Genomic DNA, 16386 nt, shown 5'->3' with positions numbered 1-16386 from the left:
CTGCTACAGCTGTAGATGCACTCATCCCACCAGCTCCTGGACTTGCCATGGGAATGAAGGAGATATCTAAGCTGGCCTGTGCATACAGTAAAACAACAAATTTGACTGGATCTATACTGTTAGAACTCAACCAAGAATTAGGAGAAGTCCAAATTGTAGCACTCCAAAATCTTACAACTACAGACTATTTATTGTTAAAAGAACATAAGGGATGTGAACATTCCCCAGGAATGGGTTGTTTTAATTTGTCTGATTTCTCTCAGACTGTTCAAGTTCAGTTGGACAATATCCACCATATCATAGATAAGTTTTCACAAATGCCTAAGGTGCCTAACTGGTTTTCTTGGTTTCACTGGAGATGGCTGGTAATTACAGATATGCTTTGGTTATGTAACTATACTCCTATTATGTTAATGTGTGTGTGCAATTTAAGTAGTAGCTTAAAACCTATACATGCTGAAGTTACTCTACAAGAAGATATGTCAAAGAAATAATCAATCTTCCCATGTTTTCTTCCGCCTGCTACATCTATAGCTTTTCTTCTTCCTTCCTAATTACAACCCTTAAATAGAATTCGTGCCTCATATCAAATTTACCGAGTATCATAATTCTTCCAAGTGGTAAAGATACCTCAAGACAAATGCTGGGCATAGAAGCTACAGGGCATAAATATGCAAAGAAATAAAAAGCTAACCATTTCAAACAATAAGGCTTCTCTCTCACTTACCAACTTGACATTTCCCTGTATGGCCCCGGAAGATGACTGGTTAGATTACCGTCTCTCTTACCTAGATTACCTAGATTACCTAGATTACGTCTACTCTTAACTAGATTACCGTAGAGACGGGTAAGATTCCTCAAGGGAGGAACAACCTAAGACAGGCACAGTCACACGGGGTCATCAGGTGAGAAATTGGGGATCAACAGAGGTGAGGCTTAGAACCTCACCCACCCCCCCCGTTCTGAGAGAAATCTTCTGCATACGTGGATGTTTTATTGCCCTTTTCTAGCTTGGATTAACACATAGTCTACAGGCACACACCTGATCATCTACATTTGCTCTCTTACAACACTAAACTATGTTTCCTACCTTTATCTTGTATCTACCTACCACTTCAGCATTTTATTGAAAATAATAATAATAAAGAGAGAAATGTGTTATCCACATAAAAATCAAATGAGTATTCATATTTGAACTGACTGTTTATAGTTCATAATGCATGAGCAAAACAAAAGGTTTCTGTGATGGCTGCCCTTGTACTGTTCACCATGTAAGAACTTATTCACTATGTAAGAATTTGTTCTCCATGTAAGAACTTGTTTGTTATGCCTCAGAAGATTGGAGACTGACAAAAATTAGGCTTGGGGTGGATTAATGATTGTGCATTGAGCATTGACTTCCCTATACAGAATTTTATTGTCGTTAACAACCATTTGATCAATAAATATGAGAGATGCCCTCACAAAAAAAAAAAAAATAGATATATATGCCCACAGGGACTGGCTTAGGCGGAGAAAATAATTTCATAATCTAAATCAATTCAGTTAGAGTTTAATATGAGTCAAATGAATTAGAAGTAACTGAAAATATCATTAAATTAGCCACGACCTGGAAATTAAAAAAAAATAAATAAATAAAATAAAATAAATAAAATTTCCCACTGAGTACTGTTTTTACCGAGTCCCATAAGTTTTGGTATACTGTTTTCACTTTCATTCATCTCAAATCATTTTCTCTAATCACCCTTGTAATTTCTTTTGACACACTGGTTGTTTAAGATTGTGTTACTTAATTTCCCATTATTTGTGAAACTTCCAGTTTTTCTTCTGTTGTTGACTTCTTGTTTCATTCCTTTGTGGCTGGAGAAGATTTTTTCTGTGATTTCATTCTCTTTAAATTTAGTAAGTGGTTTTTCTGGCCTAACATGGTCTGTCCTAAAGATTGTCCCATGTGTACTTGAGAAAAATGTGTATTCTGCTCTTGGTGAAATGAGTTTTATGTGTCTGTTACATCTAGTTGATTTATAGTGTTGTTCAAGTCTTCTGTGTTCTTATTCATATGTTTAGATGTTCTGTCCATTATTGAAAGTGGGTATTGAGACTGCCTTAATTTATGTCACTTTTTTGGTACATGTATTTTAGAGTTGTATTGTTGGATGAGTATATGTTTATAATTGTTAAATATTCTGGATGAATTGACCATGTTATTAATATCAGTATGTAATGTCTTTGTCTGTTTTACCATTTTCAACTTAGAGTATATTTTGGCTGATAATAGTATAGCCACCCCAGCTCTTTTTTCCATGAAATACCCTTTTCCATCCTTTTCTTTTAACCTATTTATGTCTATAGGATCTAAAGTGAGTTTCTGTATACATGTAATTGGATCAATTTTATTAATTCATTCTTCCAATCTCTACCTTATAATTACTGAGTTTAATGCATTTAAATTTAAGGAGAATACTGTATGGAAAGATTTCTGCCATCATCCTCTTTGTTTCCTATGTCTTATTTTTTCTGTTTGTTTCTCAGTTCCTGCATTATTGCTTTCTTTGTGTTTAATGGATATTTTTTAATGTACTATTTTGATTCCCTCTTCACTTCCTTCTCTATATATTATTGAGTCATTTTCTCATAGTGATTACCCTGGGGAATACATTTAACATCCTAAACTGATAACAATCTAGGTTGAATTGATATAACTTAGTAGCATACAAAAAAATTGCTCCTCTGCAAATCCATTCCCTCCATATATTTGTCATTGACACATGTTATATAAACATAAATTTATAATGATTTTATCCTTTCTTCTTTTTTTTCCCTATTTCACCTGCCCCTCTATGCACCCCCCCACCCCTGCAACCACCAGTTTGTTCTCTGTATTTATGAGTCTGTTTCTGTTTTGTTTGTTCACTTGTTTCATTTTTTTATATTTCAAATACAAGTGAAATCATAGAGTGTTTTTCTTACTCTGACTGACTTCACTTAGTTAATACCCTCTACGTCCATCCATGTTGTTTCAAATGGCAAAATTTCATTCTTTTTATGGTTGAGTAATATTCCATTGTGTGTACCTACCATATCTTTATCCATTCATCTGTTGAAGGACACTTAAGTTGCCTCCACATCTTGGCTATTGTAAATAATGCTGCCACAAATATAGGGGTGCATATGTATTTTCAAGTTAGATTCGTTTCCTTAGGTCAAGTAGTCAAGTATTTGGATCATATGAAATTTCTATTTTTAATTTTTTGGGCACCTCCATAGTGTTTTCTTTAGTGGCTAAACTAAATTTACATTCCCTTCAGGAAGGCACAAGAGAAAATCTACGTCTTGCCAACACTTGTTTCTTATCTTTTTGATAGTAGCATTTCTGACACATGTGATGTGATATCATATTGTGGTTTTGATTTCCATTTTCCTGGTGATTGGTGATACTAAGCATCTTAGTATCTTTTTTTAAAAATTTTGGAATCATTAATATACAATCACATGAGCAACATTGTGGTTACTAGATTCCCCCCATTATCAAGTCCCCACCACATACCCCCATTACAGTCACTGTCTTCAGTGTAGTAAGATGCTGTAGAATCACTATGTGTCTTCTCTGTGCTATACTGCCTTCCCTGTGCACCTCCCTCCCACCACATTATGTGTCCTAATCATAATGCCCCTTTTCCCCTTATCCCTCCATTCCCACCCAGCCTCCCCAGTCACTCCCTTTCCCTTTGGTAACTGTTAGTCCATTCTTGGGTTCTGTGAGTCTGCTGCTGTTTTCTTCCTTCAGTTTTTTCTTTGTTCTTATACTCCACAGATGAGTGAAATAATTTGGTACTTGACATATTTCACTGAGCATAATACCCTCTAGCTCCATCCATGTTGCTGCAAATGGTAGGATTTGTTTTCTTCTTATGGCTGAATAGTATTCCACTGTGTATATGTACCACATCTTCTTTATCCATTCATCTACTCATGGACACTTAGGTTGCTTCCATATTTTGGCTATTGTAGATAGTGCTGATAAACATAGGGGTGCATATGTCTTTTTGAAACTGGGCTTCTGCTAGTGATACTGAATGTCTTTTCGTGTGTCTGTTGGCTATCTGTATGTCTTCTTTGGAAAAATTTCTATTCAGATTCTCTACTCATTTTTAATCAGATTACTTGTGGGTTTTTTTGGTGAGTTGTATATCCCTTGTTGGATATATCATTTGCAAATATATTCTCCCATTTTGTAGGTTACTATTTTGTTGTTGGTTTCCTTAACCATGCAGAAGCTATTTAGGTTGATGTAGTTCCACTTACTAATTTTTACTTTTGAAATTTCTCTTGCCTAGGAAGATACAGCTAGAAAAAAATTGTTAATGCTGTTGTTCAAGAGTTAACACTGCCTGTGGTTTCTCATAGGAGTCTTATGGTTTCAGCTCTTCAGTGTAGGTCTTTAATCTACTTCAAGTTTTTTTGCGTGTATGGCATAGGACAGTTGTCATTTCATTTCTTTTGCATGTAGTCCAGTTTTACGAACACCATTTATTGAAGGGACTGCCTTTTCTCCATTGTATATTCTTGCCTCTTTGCCATATACTAATTGATCATATAAGTATAGATTTATTTCTGGGTTCTCTATTCTGTTACATTTTCTGTTTCTGTGCCAGTATATACTGTTTTTTTTTTAATTTTTTTAAATCAAGGTATTATTGTATACACTTGTATGAAGATTTCACTTGAAGAAACAATGCGGTTACTACATTCACCCATGTTATCGAGTTCCCTCCCATACTTGATTGCAGTCACTGTTCATCAGTGTAGTAAGATGCCACAGAGTCACTACTTGTTTTCAATGTGCTGCACTGTCTTCCCCATGGTCCCCCCACACCATGTGTGCCAATCATAATACCCCTCAGTCCTTTTCTCCCTCCCTCCCCACCTGCCCTCCCATAATCCTCCCCTTTGGTAACCTCTAGTGTCTTCTTGGAGTCTGTGAGTCTGCTGCCGTTTTGGTCCTTCAGTTTTGCTTTGCTGTTATATTCCACAAATGAGGGAAATCATTTGGTACTTGTCTTTCTCTGCCTGGCTTATTTCACTGAGCATAACACCCTCCAGCTCTATCCATGTTGCTGCAAATGGTAGGAGTTGTTTCTTTCTTATGACTGAATAGTAAGTATTCCATTGTGTATGTGAACTACTTCTTTATCCATTCACCTAATGATGGACACTTAGGTTGCTTCCTTATTTTGGCTATTATAAAAAGTGGTTTGATAAACATAGGGGTGTATATGTCTTTTTGAATCTAGAAATTATATTCTTTGGGTAAATTCCTAGGAGTGGAATTCCCAGGTCAAACGGTATTTCTATTTTTAGTTTTTTGAGGAACCTCCATATTGCTTTCCACAATGGTTAAACTAGTTTACATTCCCACCAGCAGTGTAGGAGGTTCTCCACATCCTCGCCAGCATTTTTTATTCTTAGTCTTTTTGATACTGGCCATCCTAACTGGTGTGAGGTGATATATCATTGTGGTTTTTATTTGCATTTCCCTGATAATTAGTGATGTGGAGCTTCTTTTCACATGCCTGTTGGCCATCTGAATTTCTTCTTTGGAGAATTGTCTGTTCATATCCTCCACCCATTTTTTAATAGGGTTATTTGCTTTTTTGTTGTCTAGACGTGTGAGTTCTTTATTTATTTTGGATGTTAACCCCTTGTCGGATATGTCATTTACAAATACATTCTCCCATACTGTAGGATGCCTTTTTGTGCTGTTGATGGTGTCCTTTGCTGTACAGAAACTTTTTAGTTTGATGTAATCCCATGTGTTCATTTTTGCTTTTGTTTCCCTTGCTTGAGGAGATGCATTCAGGAAAAAGTTGCCCATGTTTATATTCAGGAGATTTTTGCCTATCTTGTCTTCTTAAGAGTTTTATGGTTTCGTGACTTACATTCAGGTCTGTGATCCATTTCGAGTTTACTTTTGTTTATGAGGTTAGACTGTAATCCATTTTCATTCTCTTGCATGTAGCTGTCCAGTTTTGCCGGCACCATCTGTTGAAGAGACTGTCATTTCCCCATTGTATGTCCCTGGCTCCTTTATCAAATATTAATTGACCATATATGTTTGGGTTAATGTTTGGAGTCTCTATTCTGTTCCATTGGTCTGTGGCTCTGTTCTTGTGCCAGTACCAAATTGCCTTGATTACTGTGGCTTTGTAGTGGAGCTTGAAGTTGGGGAGTGAGATCCCCCCCACTTTATTCTTCTTTCTCAGGATTGCTTTGGCTATTCGGGGTCTTTTGTGGTTCCATATGAATTTTAGAATGATTTGCTCTAGTTTGTTGAATAATGCTCTTGGTATTTTGATAGGGATTGCATTGAATCTGTAGATTGCTTTAACAGGATGTCCATTTTGACAATATTAATTCTTCCTATCCATGAGCATGGGATGTGTTTCCATTTATTGGTGTCTTCTTTAATTTCTCTCATGAGTGTCATATAATTTTCAGACTATAGTTCTTTCACTTCCTTGGTTAGGTTTATTCCTAGGTATTTTATGCTTTTTGATGCAATTGTGAATGGAATTGTTTTCCTGATTTCTCTTTCTGCTAGTTCATCGTTAGTGTGTAGAAATGCAACAGATTTCTATGTATTAATTTTGTATCCTGCAACTTTGCTGAATTCAGATATTAGATCTAGTATTTTTGGAGTGGATTCTTTAGGGTTTTTTCTGTACAATATCGTGTCATCTGAAAACAGTGACAGTTTAACTTCTTTACCAATCTGGATGCCTCTTATTTCTTTGTTTTGTCTGATTGCTTTGGTGAGGACCACCAGAACTATGTTGAATAAAAGTGGGGAGAGTGGTCATCCTTGTCTTCTTCCTGATCTTTAAGGAAAGGCTTTCAGCTTACTGCTGGTAAGTATGATGTTTGCTGTGCGTTTGTCATATATGGCCTTTATTATGTTGAGTTACTTGTCCTCTATATCCATTTTGTTGAGAGTTTTTATCACGAATGGACGTTGAATTTTGTTGAATGGTTTTTCAGCATATATGGAAATGATCATGTGGTTTTTGTCCTTTTTGTTGATGTGGTGGATGATGTTGATGGATTTTCTAATCTTGTACCATCCTTGCATCCCTGGCATAAATCCTACTTGATCATGATGAATTATCTGTTTGTTGTATTTTTGAGTTCGGTTTGCTAATATTTTGTTGAGTATTTTTGCAACTATGTTCATCAGGGATATTGGTCTGTAGTTTTCTTTTTTTGTGGTGTCTTTGCCTGGTTTTAGTATTAGAGTGATGCTGGCCTCATAGAATGAGTTTGAAAGTATTCCCTCTTCTTGTACATTTGGGAAACTTTAAGGAGGATGGATGGGTATTAGGTCTTCACTAAATGTTTGATAAAATTCAGTGGTGAAGCCATCTGGTCCAGCGGTTTTGTTCTTAGGTAGGTTTTTTGATTACCAATTCAGTTTTGTTGCAGGTAATTCACCTGTTTATATTTTCTGTTTCTTTCTGGGTCAGCCTTTGAAGGTTGTATTTTTCTAGAAAGTTGTGCATTTCTTATAGGTTATCCAGTTTGTTAGCATATAAGTTTTCATAGTATTCTCTAATAATTCTTTGTATTTCTGTGATGTCTGTAGTAATTTTTCCTTTGTTATTTCTGATTCTGTTTATGTGTGTAAACTCTCTTTTTTTTTCTTGATAAGTCTGGCTAGGGGTTTATCTATTTTGTTTATTTTCTCAAAAGAACCTGCTCCTGCTTTCATTGATTTTTTTGTATTGTTTTATTCTTCTCGATTTTATTTATTTCTGCTCTCATCTTTATTATGTACCTCCTACTGACTTTGGGCATCATCATACTGTTTTGATATACCTTGTAGTATAGCTGAAATCAGGAAACATGACACCCCTCCAGCTTTGTTATTTAATAAGATCTCATTGGCTATTCAGAATCTTTTGTGGTTCTGTATAAACTTTAGGATTATTTGTTAAAATGACATTAGTTTTTTGATAGGGATTACACTGAATCTGTAGATTATTTTGAGTAGTGTGACTATTTTAACAATATTAATTCTTCCAATCCATGAGCATGGAGTATCTTTCCATTGATTTGTATCTTCTTCAATTTCTTCATCAATGTCTTATAGTACAGGTCTTTCACCTTTTTGATTAAATTTATTCCTAGGTATTTTTTTATCCATTTTATTGTTTTATGCATTTGTGTTTTTAATCAAATTGTAGGGAAGTGAACTTACAAAAGAAAAATACAATAATGCTGGCTTTTGCATTTACCTACATGGTTATCTTTACTGCTGTACTTTATTTGTTCTTTAGGCTCTGAGTTAGTGTCTAGTGTCTTTTTACTTCAGCCTGAAAAACTCTCTTTAACATTTCTTAAAGGACATGCTTACTAATGACTAACTCTTAAGCTTTTTTTTTTCCCCCTAGTGATATCTTAATTTCCTCTTAATTTTTGAAGAATAATTTTGCTGGATATAGAATTCTTGGTTGCAGCTGTTTTCCTTCAGCGATTTAAATATGTTATTCCACTGCCTTCTGGCCTCTAAAGTTTCTGCTTAGAAATTGGCTGTTAATCTTATTGAGAATCCCTTGTATTCATGAGTTATTTCTCTGTTGTTGCTTTTAAGATTCTGTCTTTGTCTTCATCTTTGAAAGTTTATTATAATGGCTCTTGCGGTGGATTTGAGTTTTTCTTACATGAAGTTAGTTGAGTTTCTTGTGTGTGTAGATTTGTATATTTCATCAAATTAAATAGTTTTTGGCCATTGTTTCTTTAAATATTCTTTCTGCTCCTTGCTCTCATTCTGTGGGACTTTTATTCATTTTTTTATTGAGGTATCATTGATATACAATCTTATGCAGGTTTACATGATCAAAATTGTAGTTACAGCATTCACCCATATTATCATTTCCTCCACACACACACCATTGCAGTCACTGTCCATCAGCAATATAAGATGCTCTCGAGTCACTACTTGTCTTCCCTGTGCTATACTCCTTCCCCATGACCCCCCTACATTATGTGTGCTAATCATAATGCCCCTTAATCTCCCCTTCCTTCCTCCCTACCCACCCTCCCAAACCCCTTCCGTTTAGTAACTTCTAGTCCCTTCTTGGAGTCTGTGAGTCTGCTGCTATTTTGTTCCTTCAGTTTTACTTTGTTGTTACACTCCACAAATGAGCGAAATCATTTGGTACTTGTCTTTGTCTGCCTGTCTTATTTCACTGAGCATAATACCCTCTAGCTCCATCCATGCTGTTACAAATGGTAGGATTTGTTTTCTTCTTCTGGCTGAATAATATTCCATTGTGTATATGTACCACATCTTCTTTATCCATTCATCTACTGATGGACACTTAGGTTTCTTCCATATCTTGGCTATTGTAAATAGTGCTACAATAGACATAGGCCCTGGGACTTTTATAATAAATGTATATGTTGGTCTGCTTATTGGTCTTCCAAAAGATAATTTTTTCATTCTTTTTCTTTTCTGTTTCTCACACTTGATAGTACCAGTTGTTCTATCTTTAAGTTCTTGTTCTTCTGCCTCTTCATATCTGCTGTTGAACCCCTCTTGTGAATTTTTAGTTTCAGCAGTTGTACTTTTCAGTGCCAGAACTTTTATTTGGTTCCTTTTTCTCTCTATTTGTTAAGATATCCTATTCCTGGTTTCCTTTAGTTATTTGTCCATTGTTTCCATTAGCTCTTTAAGCACATTTAAGACAGTTTATTTAGTCATTCTTTAATAAATCCAATGTCTTATTTCCTCAGTGATATTTTGTGTCATTTTCTTTATTCCCTGTGAATGGGCCATACTTTTCCTATTTCTTTACATGCTCTTTAATTTTTTTTGTTGAAAACTGGATGTTTTGAAGGTTATAGTGTTACAACTCTGGAAGTAAGATCCTCCTCCCCCCGCTCCCCTGAGTTTACTGCTGTTGATTGTTAGGGCTTCAGTCATCCATGTATTTAGCAACTCTTTCAGACTATTTTAACAAAGTCTGTATTCTTGTGTGTGATCATTGAAACCCCCTTTCCACTTTCTCAGTGGTCAACCAGTGACAGATATTTCCTTAAGTGCTAAAAGTTAGCAGCCTCTTTCTTCAGTGTATATTCCCCTGCTTGTTTTTCTTAGATTTCAGTGTTCTGAAAAAGTTGTTTCTGATAGTTTTTGTGAACTTAAAGGTTACTTCAGTGGAGGTGTAGTTTCATAGAGCTCCTTATGCTGCCATTTTTGGTGACATAAGCTGCATTCTTTTTTAATGAACATGATTCCTGTATTACCAGTTATTTACTGAAAGGTAAATTTTCATAAGTGCAATACCCTATATATCCATAGTATTTCTGTAAAGCTATCTTTCTCCCTAATTCTTATCTTATTCCTATTTATTAGTTCTGACACAATTATATGCTATTACCTAAAGCCTTAAATGTCTTAATTTAGAAGCAGCAACAATGACTTTTATAATTCTACCAGGATTTTTCCTACTTGCATCTCAAAATTTAAACAGGTAGAATTTGTCTCATTTTAAAACTACTCTAAAATGTCATCTGTAAAGACTAGGTCCATCTGAAACAGCAATTGGAAATGCACCAAATATGCTGTTTCTTTTAAAATGTTTCTTCTATGTTAATTTTAAAGCAGGTTTCTTAGCTTCAGCACTAGGCCAGATAAATCTTTTTGTGGGTTGTCCTGAAGACTGTAGGCTATTTCATAGTAACCATGGTCTCTAAGCAGTAGATGCCAGAAGCATGCCTCCCCTAATTAGGAGAACCAGAAAATATACCCAGATATTGCCAAATATCTGGGGGCAAAATTGTTTTAAGATAGAGAACCACTGTTTTAAAGTAAAATTTGTGTCAAGACCATAATTGACTTATGTACTTCACTGGGAGAGACAATTTCCCCCTTTGCCCCTCATTTTACATAGTACTTACTAAGCTAGAATTGTCTAGTCAGGTAGTTCTCTTGGCCACTAAGGAAAAGAATGGTGGAAGAGGTCTTTTCTCATTCATTATTAGTAGTATAGCTTCTTTGGGTTAAAAGTGTTGTTTCATCCCAAATTGGTCAAACAGTTCACTGTATCTGGTGTGCACAACATTGGTTATTTCTTGCCTGGAATACCCAGATATTCAATAGCAAAGTGATTCCTTTATATCAGAGATTAAAACCATGGAGGCAGGTTAGTTATTTTTTGTTTGTTTGCTTATCTTCCTCCTTTAAAGAAACACAAAATTATTCTATCTAAAATAATTATTCAATATTTTGATGATATTTCAGTGATGTTTTATTATATTCTTTAAAACACATTTTTCTAAAAATTTATTTTTAGATGTACTCTCTGTAGTACATTCAAGCTCCAAAAGACATTAATAATATTGATTTCATGTTGGATTTTCTCTTTTGTTAAGAAGAGTTAGGCATTGCCATGTATGGTTTTATATTATTAAGACTAAATGAGGCTTCCTCCCCATCAAGTTTATAACTCTTGCAAATTCTGTGCAAGTTATTTTTATGTTTTATATCCCTGCCCTCTTTTCCTAACAGACATTTAATAAATACCTCACTTAATTGTCCCTTAATCAGTTGATTCAGGGAAGGTAGCTAGTCGGAAAATAAAATTGAAGATACTTTACTCCTTGTGACTTAATCTTATAGAGCTATTAAGTGATCATCTAGATTTTAGAATAAAAATGTTTTAGTACCAAATCATTATATTAGGACTACTAAAAAATAACCTTGATTTCTAGTTTGCTATAGAGCAGATTAACAAACAAAATACTGTATTTATAAACTAACCAGCTTTGACTACCATGCTGTAGTTTCTGAAAAGCTTTTGCTAAAGTCCTACCTGCTTTTGCATGCTTTATATCACAGTGTTCTGAAACAAACCTTAGTAGTAGTTGACTTGTACTTATTCAAATTAAACTTGAGGTATAGATGATAATTATAGGTGATTTAGAAGATAACTGTTTCATAGAATTACATAATGATCATTATCAATAGATTGATAATCCTAATAAAGCTAACTCTAATAGGATCCAACCTATTTGGAATTTATGGTTTGCAAATTATTTGTAAGAAACTGTTAGTAGTTGGTATGGAATCTTTGCTTACTTTGTGTTTATATAAATTTGAATTTTGTTTCTGTTTTTAGCTGTAGCACCAGTTGTACCAGATTTAAGCAGTGACATTGATACAAGTAACTTTGATGATTTAGAAGAAGATAAAGGAGATGAAGAAATATTCCCTATACCTAAAGCTTTTGTTGGCAATCAGCTACCTTTTGTAGGATTTACATATTACAGCAATCGTAGGTAAGTATGTGAAATATTACGGGTAGGTACTAATTTTGTTATAGTCATTTTATTTTCTTAGGGGCATCAAAAATCATTTTGAGAACATTTAAAGTAGATATAATGGTATATAAAGAGATGACTTAATATGTCATTTTTCAACAATGCTTATCTAGTAATTCACATTTAATTTCTTTCAGACTCTTCCATATTTAGGACATATTTCAGAAATTCTTTGCTGAATGATACACTATGTATCTTCAAGTTACAACAATTAGTAGGTTAAAAGATTGTGATATTTTGGTTAATTTTGTTCTCCAAAGAGTTATGGTTTTATAATTACATATTTGAATAAAATACAATATTCTAGCATTATCATGACAATATTGATGTTACCAAAGACCTGTAATTTTTAGTTCTTCAAAATTAAGTTATTCCTCCCCAAAACCACTAAATAATTCCTTCCCAAAACCACCAAACCAACAAATGAGTTCACTGTGTCTTATAGCATGTAAGACCTTGTGACCTTGGGCAAATAATTTTTTATATGTCTTTGTGACCTTTAACCTTTTGTGCCTCCATTTCCTCAAAAATAGGGGTGATGATGATGATGATAATACTTGTCTCATAGGGTGATTATAAGGGTTAGTTAAATCGAGACACAATAAACCACTTAGAACAATGCTTTGCATGGAATAAGTACTCAATATTAACTATTATTATCATTAGCAAGTTATTTTATCAAATGGACTTGAGATATAAGTTAAACATTTAACATTATTTCAGCCTTCTGAGCATTCCTTCATTCAAAAGACGTTACAACTTACTATTTTATCAGGTGTATACCAACTCCAAGGTGCAGGGAGAAGAATGAATAGGATATAATACTTTTTCTTGAGATGCTCATATCTTAGTAAAGAAATGGATAAATTGTACAATATAGGTTGTAAGTGCTACACAATAGAAACCTAAGCAAAGTGCTATAACAATAAAACAGAGTAAACCATATGGCACATTTACTGGGTGTGTTACTTCTACTTACTAAATTTATTTTAAAATACGTATTTTTAATGAAATTTTGCTCCTAGAATGGTATTAGATATTTGAATCACTTGGAATAATTGTTAAATTTGAGGTTATAGCTATCCTTATTTTAAAGTGAAGCATCTCCCCCTTTCAGTCAAAATCTTTTGTAAGACTCAGTTTGGGTCAAATTTTGAAAACAAGAAGGCATTTTAGTCCTGCTTTATGAAATTTCTCCAGTAACCCAACTGTGAGACAATACTGAACATTTTATTGCATTACCAACCAGGGAGGTAGTGCTTGAGTTTGACCCTTAGTGAAGTCTAGTATTTTGATCCTTTTTCCTCCATCCTTTGTGAGTATAATATTGGAGCTGTTTTACATTGAAATACAGACAGAAGCTTCAAAGTGGTTTTTGCTAAAGCATCCTTTCATATTTTATATTTTTATCAATTATTCTCTGGCTTGGTTTCTGAAACACCCAAGATGTTGATATAAACAACCCCCCCCCAAGTGTTTTTGGATTTTCTGTAGTTAATATCTAAATATTTTATTTAGGTTTATCTATACAAAGGTAATCTCTAAGTAAATGTTATAGATATACTATTTGTACTACATTGTCATGCAACTGATTGTGGTCTCTGGTTTTCCCTTGATTCATCTGTTACATATCCCAAACTAATTTCTAAGTTTCTTAAAAGTAGTAATTATACTCTGTTCTTAAGTACAACCACCTTATTGAGTGATACAGTGTTATTTAGTAATTGCTTATTATGAAAATGGTCAAACATAAAATTGATTTTAAAAATCAGGAAAATATGGATTAGCCATGCTATAATACATAAGTATAATTTTGAATTACTGGTATGAAATAGAAAACTTGAAATTCTTATTCCTGAAATCCAAATATGCCTTCAGTTAATAAGGGCAGAGTTCCTTACTGATGAGATATAGTTAAATTAAAAATAATTTTTTAAAAAGCCTTAAATTTTTAGCTACACTCCTAATAATATAACATAAAAAGTTACTTAACTGATCAGATTCTATATGAAAGCAAAAATAAAATATGCAAAAGAACCTTGAGCAGAAAAAAAAGATAGGACATGGAAGAATGAATGGACATATGGCATCCTTGTATTTCCAGTGCTGCTTTCAGAGAAACTTAACTTGGCAGAAAGCTAAATACCAACTTCAGTTATATAGGATTTTAAATTTAGAAGATAATTAGAGATCAGATAGTCTGAACTCCTATTTCAGACTTCATTGCTATATGCTTTTATTTACATTACATAATGCAGAATCTCATACTGAATTTCTGAGACAATAGTGGATTCATATTGATAGAATTTGTTATTTCTTACATGGGAACTTTACAAACCTGCTACATAGCACCTGCTTATTTGGTTCTCTGGTTTATCTGGATAATTTTCCAAGGAAAACATAGCAAGTGACATAATATTTTCCTGCTGTTCTCTTTTGGAGCACTCTTATATATGCTTAATGGTAGTTAAAAGACACTTGATTATCTTCTCTTTTTTCTCTATTAATATCTACTGCATTAACAACTGACCCACAGCAGCTATGAAGTATACTGTAGCTATTTGATATCTTAAGAGAATTCTACTGGATACCCAAGGTGAAGACCGTAGTGAGAGTAGTGGGAGTACTACTGGCAGTAACTGGAGCCTGGGAGAGGAGGCAGCAGCATTACTGACTATTACATAATGTTTGCTAGCTTAGAAAAACTTTTTCATATGACCTACTTAGATCTGTTTCATAATCTCATATCTAAAGACCTGTAAAGATCATTAATATATTTATATGTAATTCTAACTTTATACTGTATTTAAAGAACCCTGCAAGGCTTGAGTTCCAGAAGATTAGCAGAACATCACCAGAACTTTGGTTCTGTTATTTCAACCACTTAGGCAAAAACTCTTATTAACTTTTTGCCCAGAAAGGCAATATCTTTCTTGGCTGAGGGGTAGTTGAGGCAGGGGGACAAATTGTGCACATGTCTGCAGAAGTCAACAATTGCTTATCCCCAGCCCCAATCCCAAACCTCTTAAAAACTGAAAGTTTTTTAGTGATTTGTTTGGTGGCAAAGCCTGCCATAACCTGCTTTCATGGCCAAAAATCTAATAATCTGAGACTGTTTATGGCTTTTATTTAAACTGCTTGGTATGAATATTTGTATGTTCTGCTGCAAGAAGAGTAAGGTATATAATTCCAGAATGCTGCTTCAGACCTGAGAGTTTTATTTAGTATTTATCATTTCTGTGTTATGTTTCTGAGATAAAGAATTATGAACCTGCATTCAATTTTTTTAAAGCAGAGCAAATACAATACTGAACAAAAAAATAGGCATGTAGTACTTGTTATTGGTTATAATTGGATGTTAAAGAGTTTTTTGTTTTGTTTACTTTTTAAAAACTTCTCCTAGATACTTGTCTTCACCTAATCCTAATGATAATAGAACTAGCCCCAATGTGGATAGAAGCTTGGTAGGTATTCTCTTATTGTTATTTTTTTTAAGTTGTTTAGTGGATAATGTATTTTGTGTGCATGATATTAAGTAAAAATGTATTGCTTCTGAATGTGTAGTTAGTGAATTTACATTTTTACAGCACTTTTAACTTATTGTCTCCTTCCTGTTTGATTTCTTGCCTGAATATCAAATGGGATATTATATCTGGATGCAGTTATTAAACTATGAATTTTTATACTGATTGACAGTGATGGTCTTTCTAATCTTTGAAATTAGGAGTTTATGACAAATCAGTATGGGATGTGACAATCAAAGGGTTTTGACAGGAAAACATGACACATTCAAAAGATTTAAATAAAGAGATATGATAAAATGTACATAACATAAAATTTACTTCTTGGACCATTTTTAAGTGTATATAGTTCAGTGGCATTAAGCATCTTCACACTGTTATACAAGCATCACCACCATCCCAGAATTTTTTTCTTCATTCCAGACTAAAACTCTACCCATTAAACTCTCCGTTTCACCCCTCTCAGCCTCTTGTAACCACTCTA

At 34.0% G+C, this 16386-nt stretch overlaps 1 protein-coding gene across 6 annotated transcripts in view; it reads left to right on the top strand.

The window, feature by feature from the left end:
* ROCK1 (Rho associated coiled-coil containing protein kinase 1) overlaps positions 1-16386 on the top strand; it is a 166341-nt gene that overhangs the window by 72924 nt on the left and 77031 nt on the right. For all 6 annotated transcript variants that reach the window (XR_008998312.1, XM_036905806.2, XM_036905805.2 and 3 more), the window contains 2 exons: positions 12180-12339; positions 15785-15845. Coding sequence is in view for 5 of the 6 variants with exons in the window: in XM_036905806.2 (XP_036761701.1) it covers positions 12180-12339; positions 15785-15845 (221 nt within the window). In the remaining variant the exon portion in view is untranslated. The remainder of the gene's footprint in view (positions 1-12179; positions 12340-15784; positions 15846-16386) is intronic.

The sequence above is a fragment of the Manis pentadactyla genome, chromosome 6 (genome assembly GCF_030020395.1).
Source record: "Manis pentadactyla isolate mManPen7 chromosome 6, mManPen7.hap1, whole genome shotgun sequence".
In the NCBI taxonomy this organism is placed as follows: Eukaryota; Metazoa; Chordata; class Mammalia; order Pholidota; family Manidae; genus Manis; species Manis pentadactyla.
The sequence above is the reverse complement of the archived record's forward strand: the minus strand, read 5'-3'. Positions and strand labels throughout refer to the sequence as shown.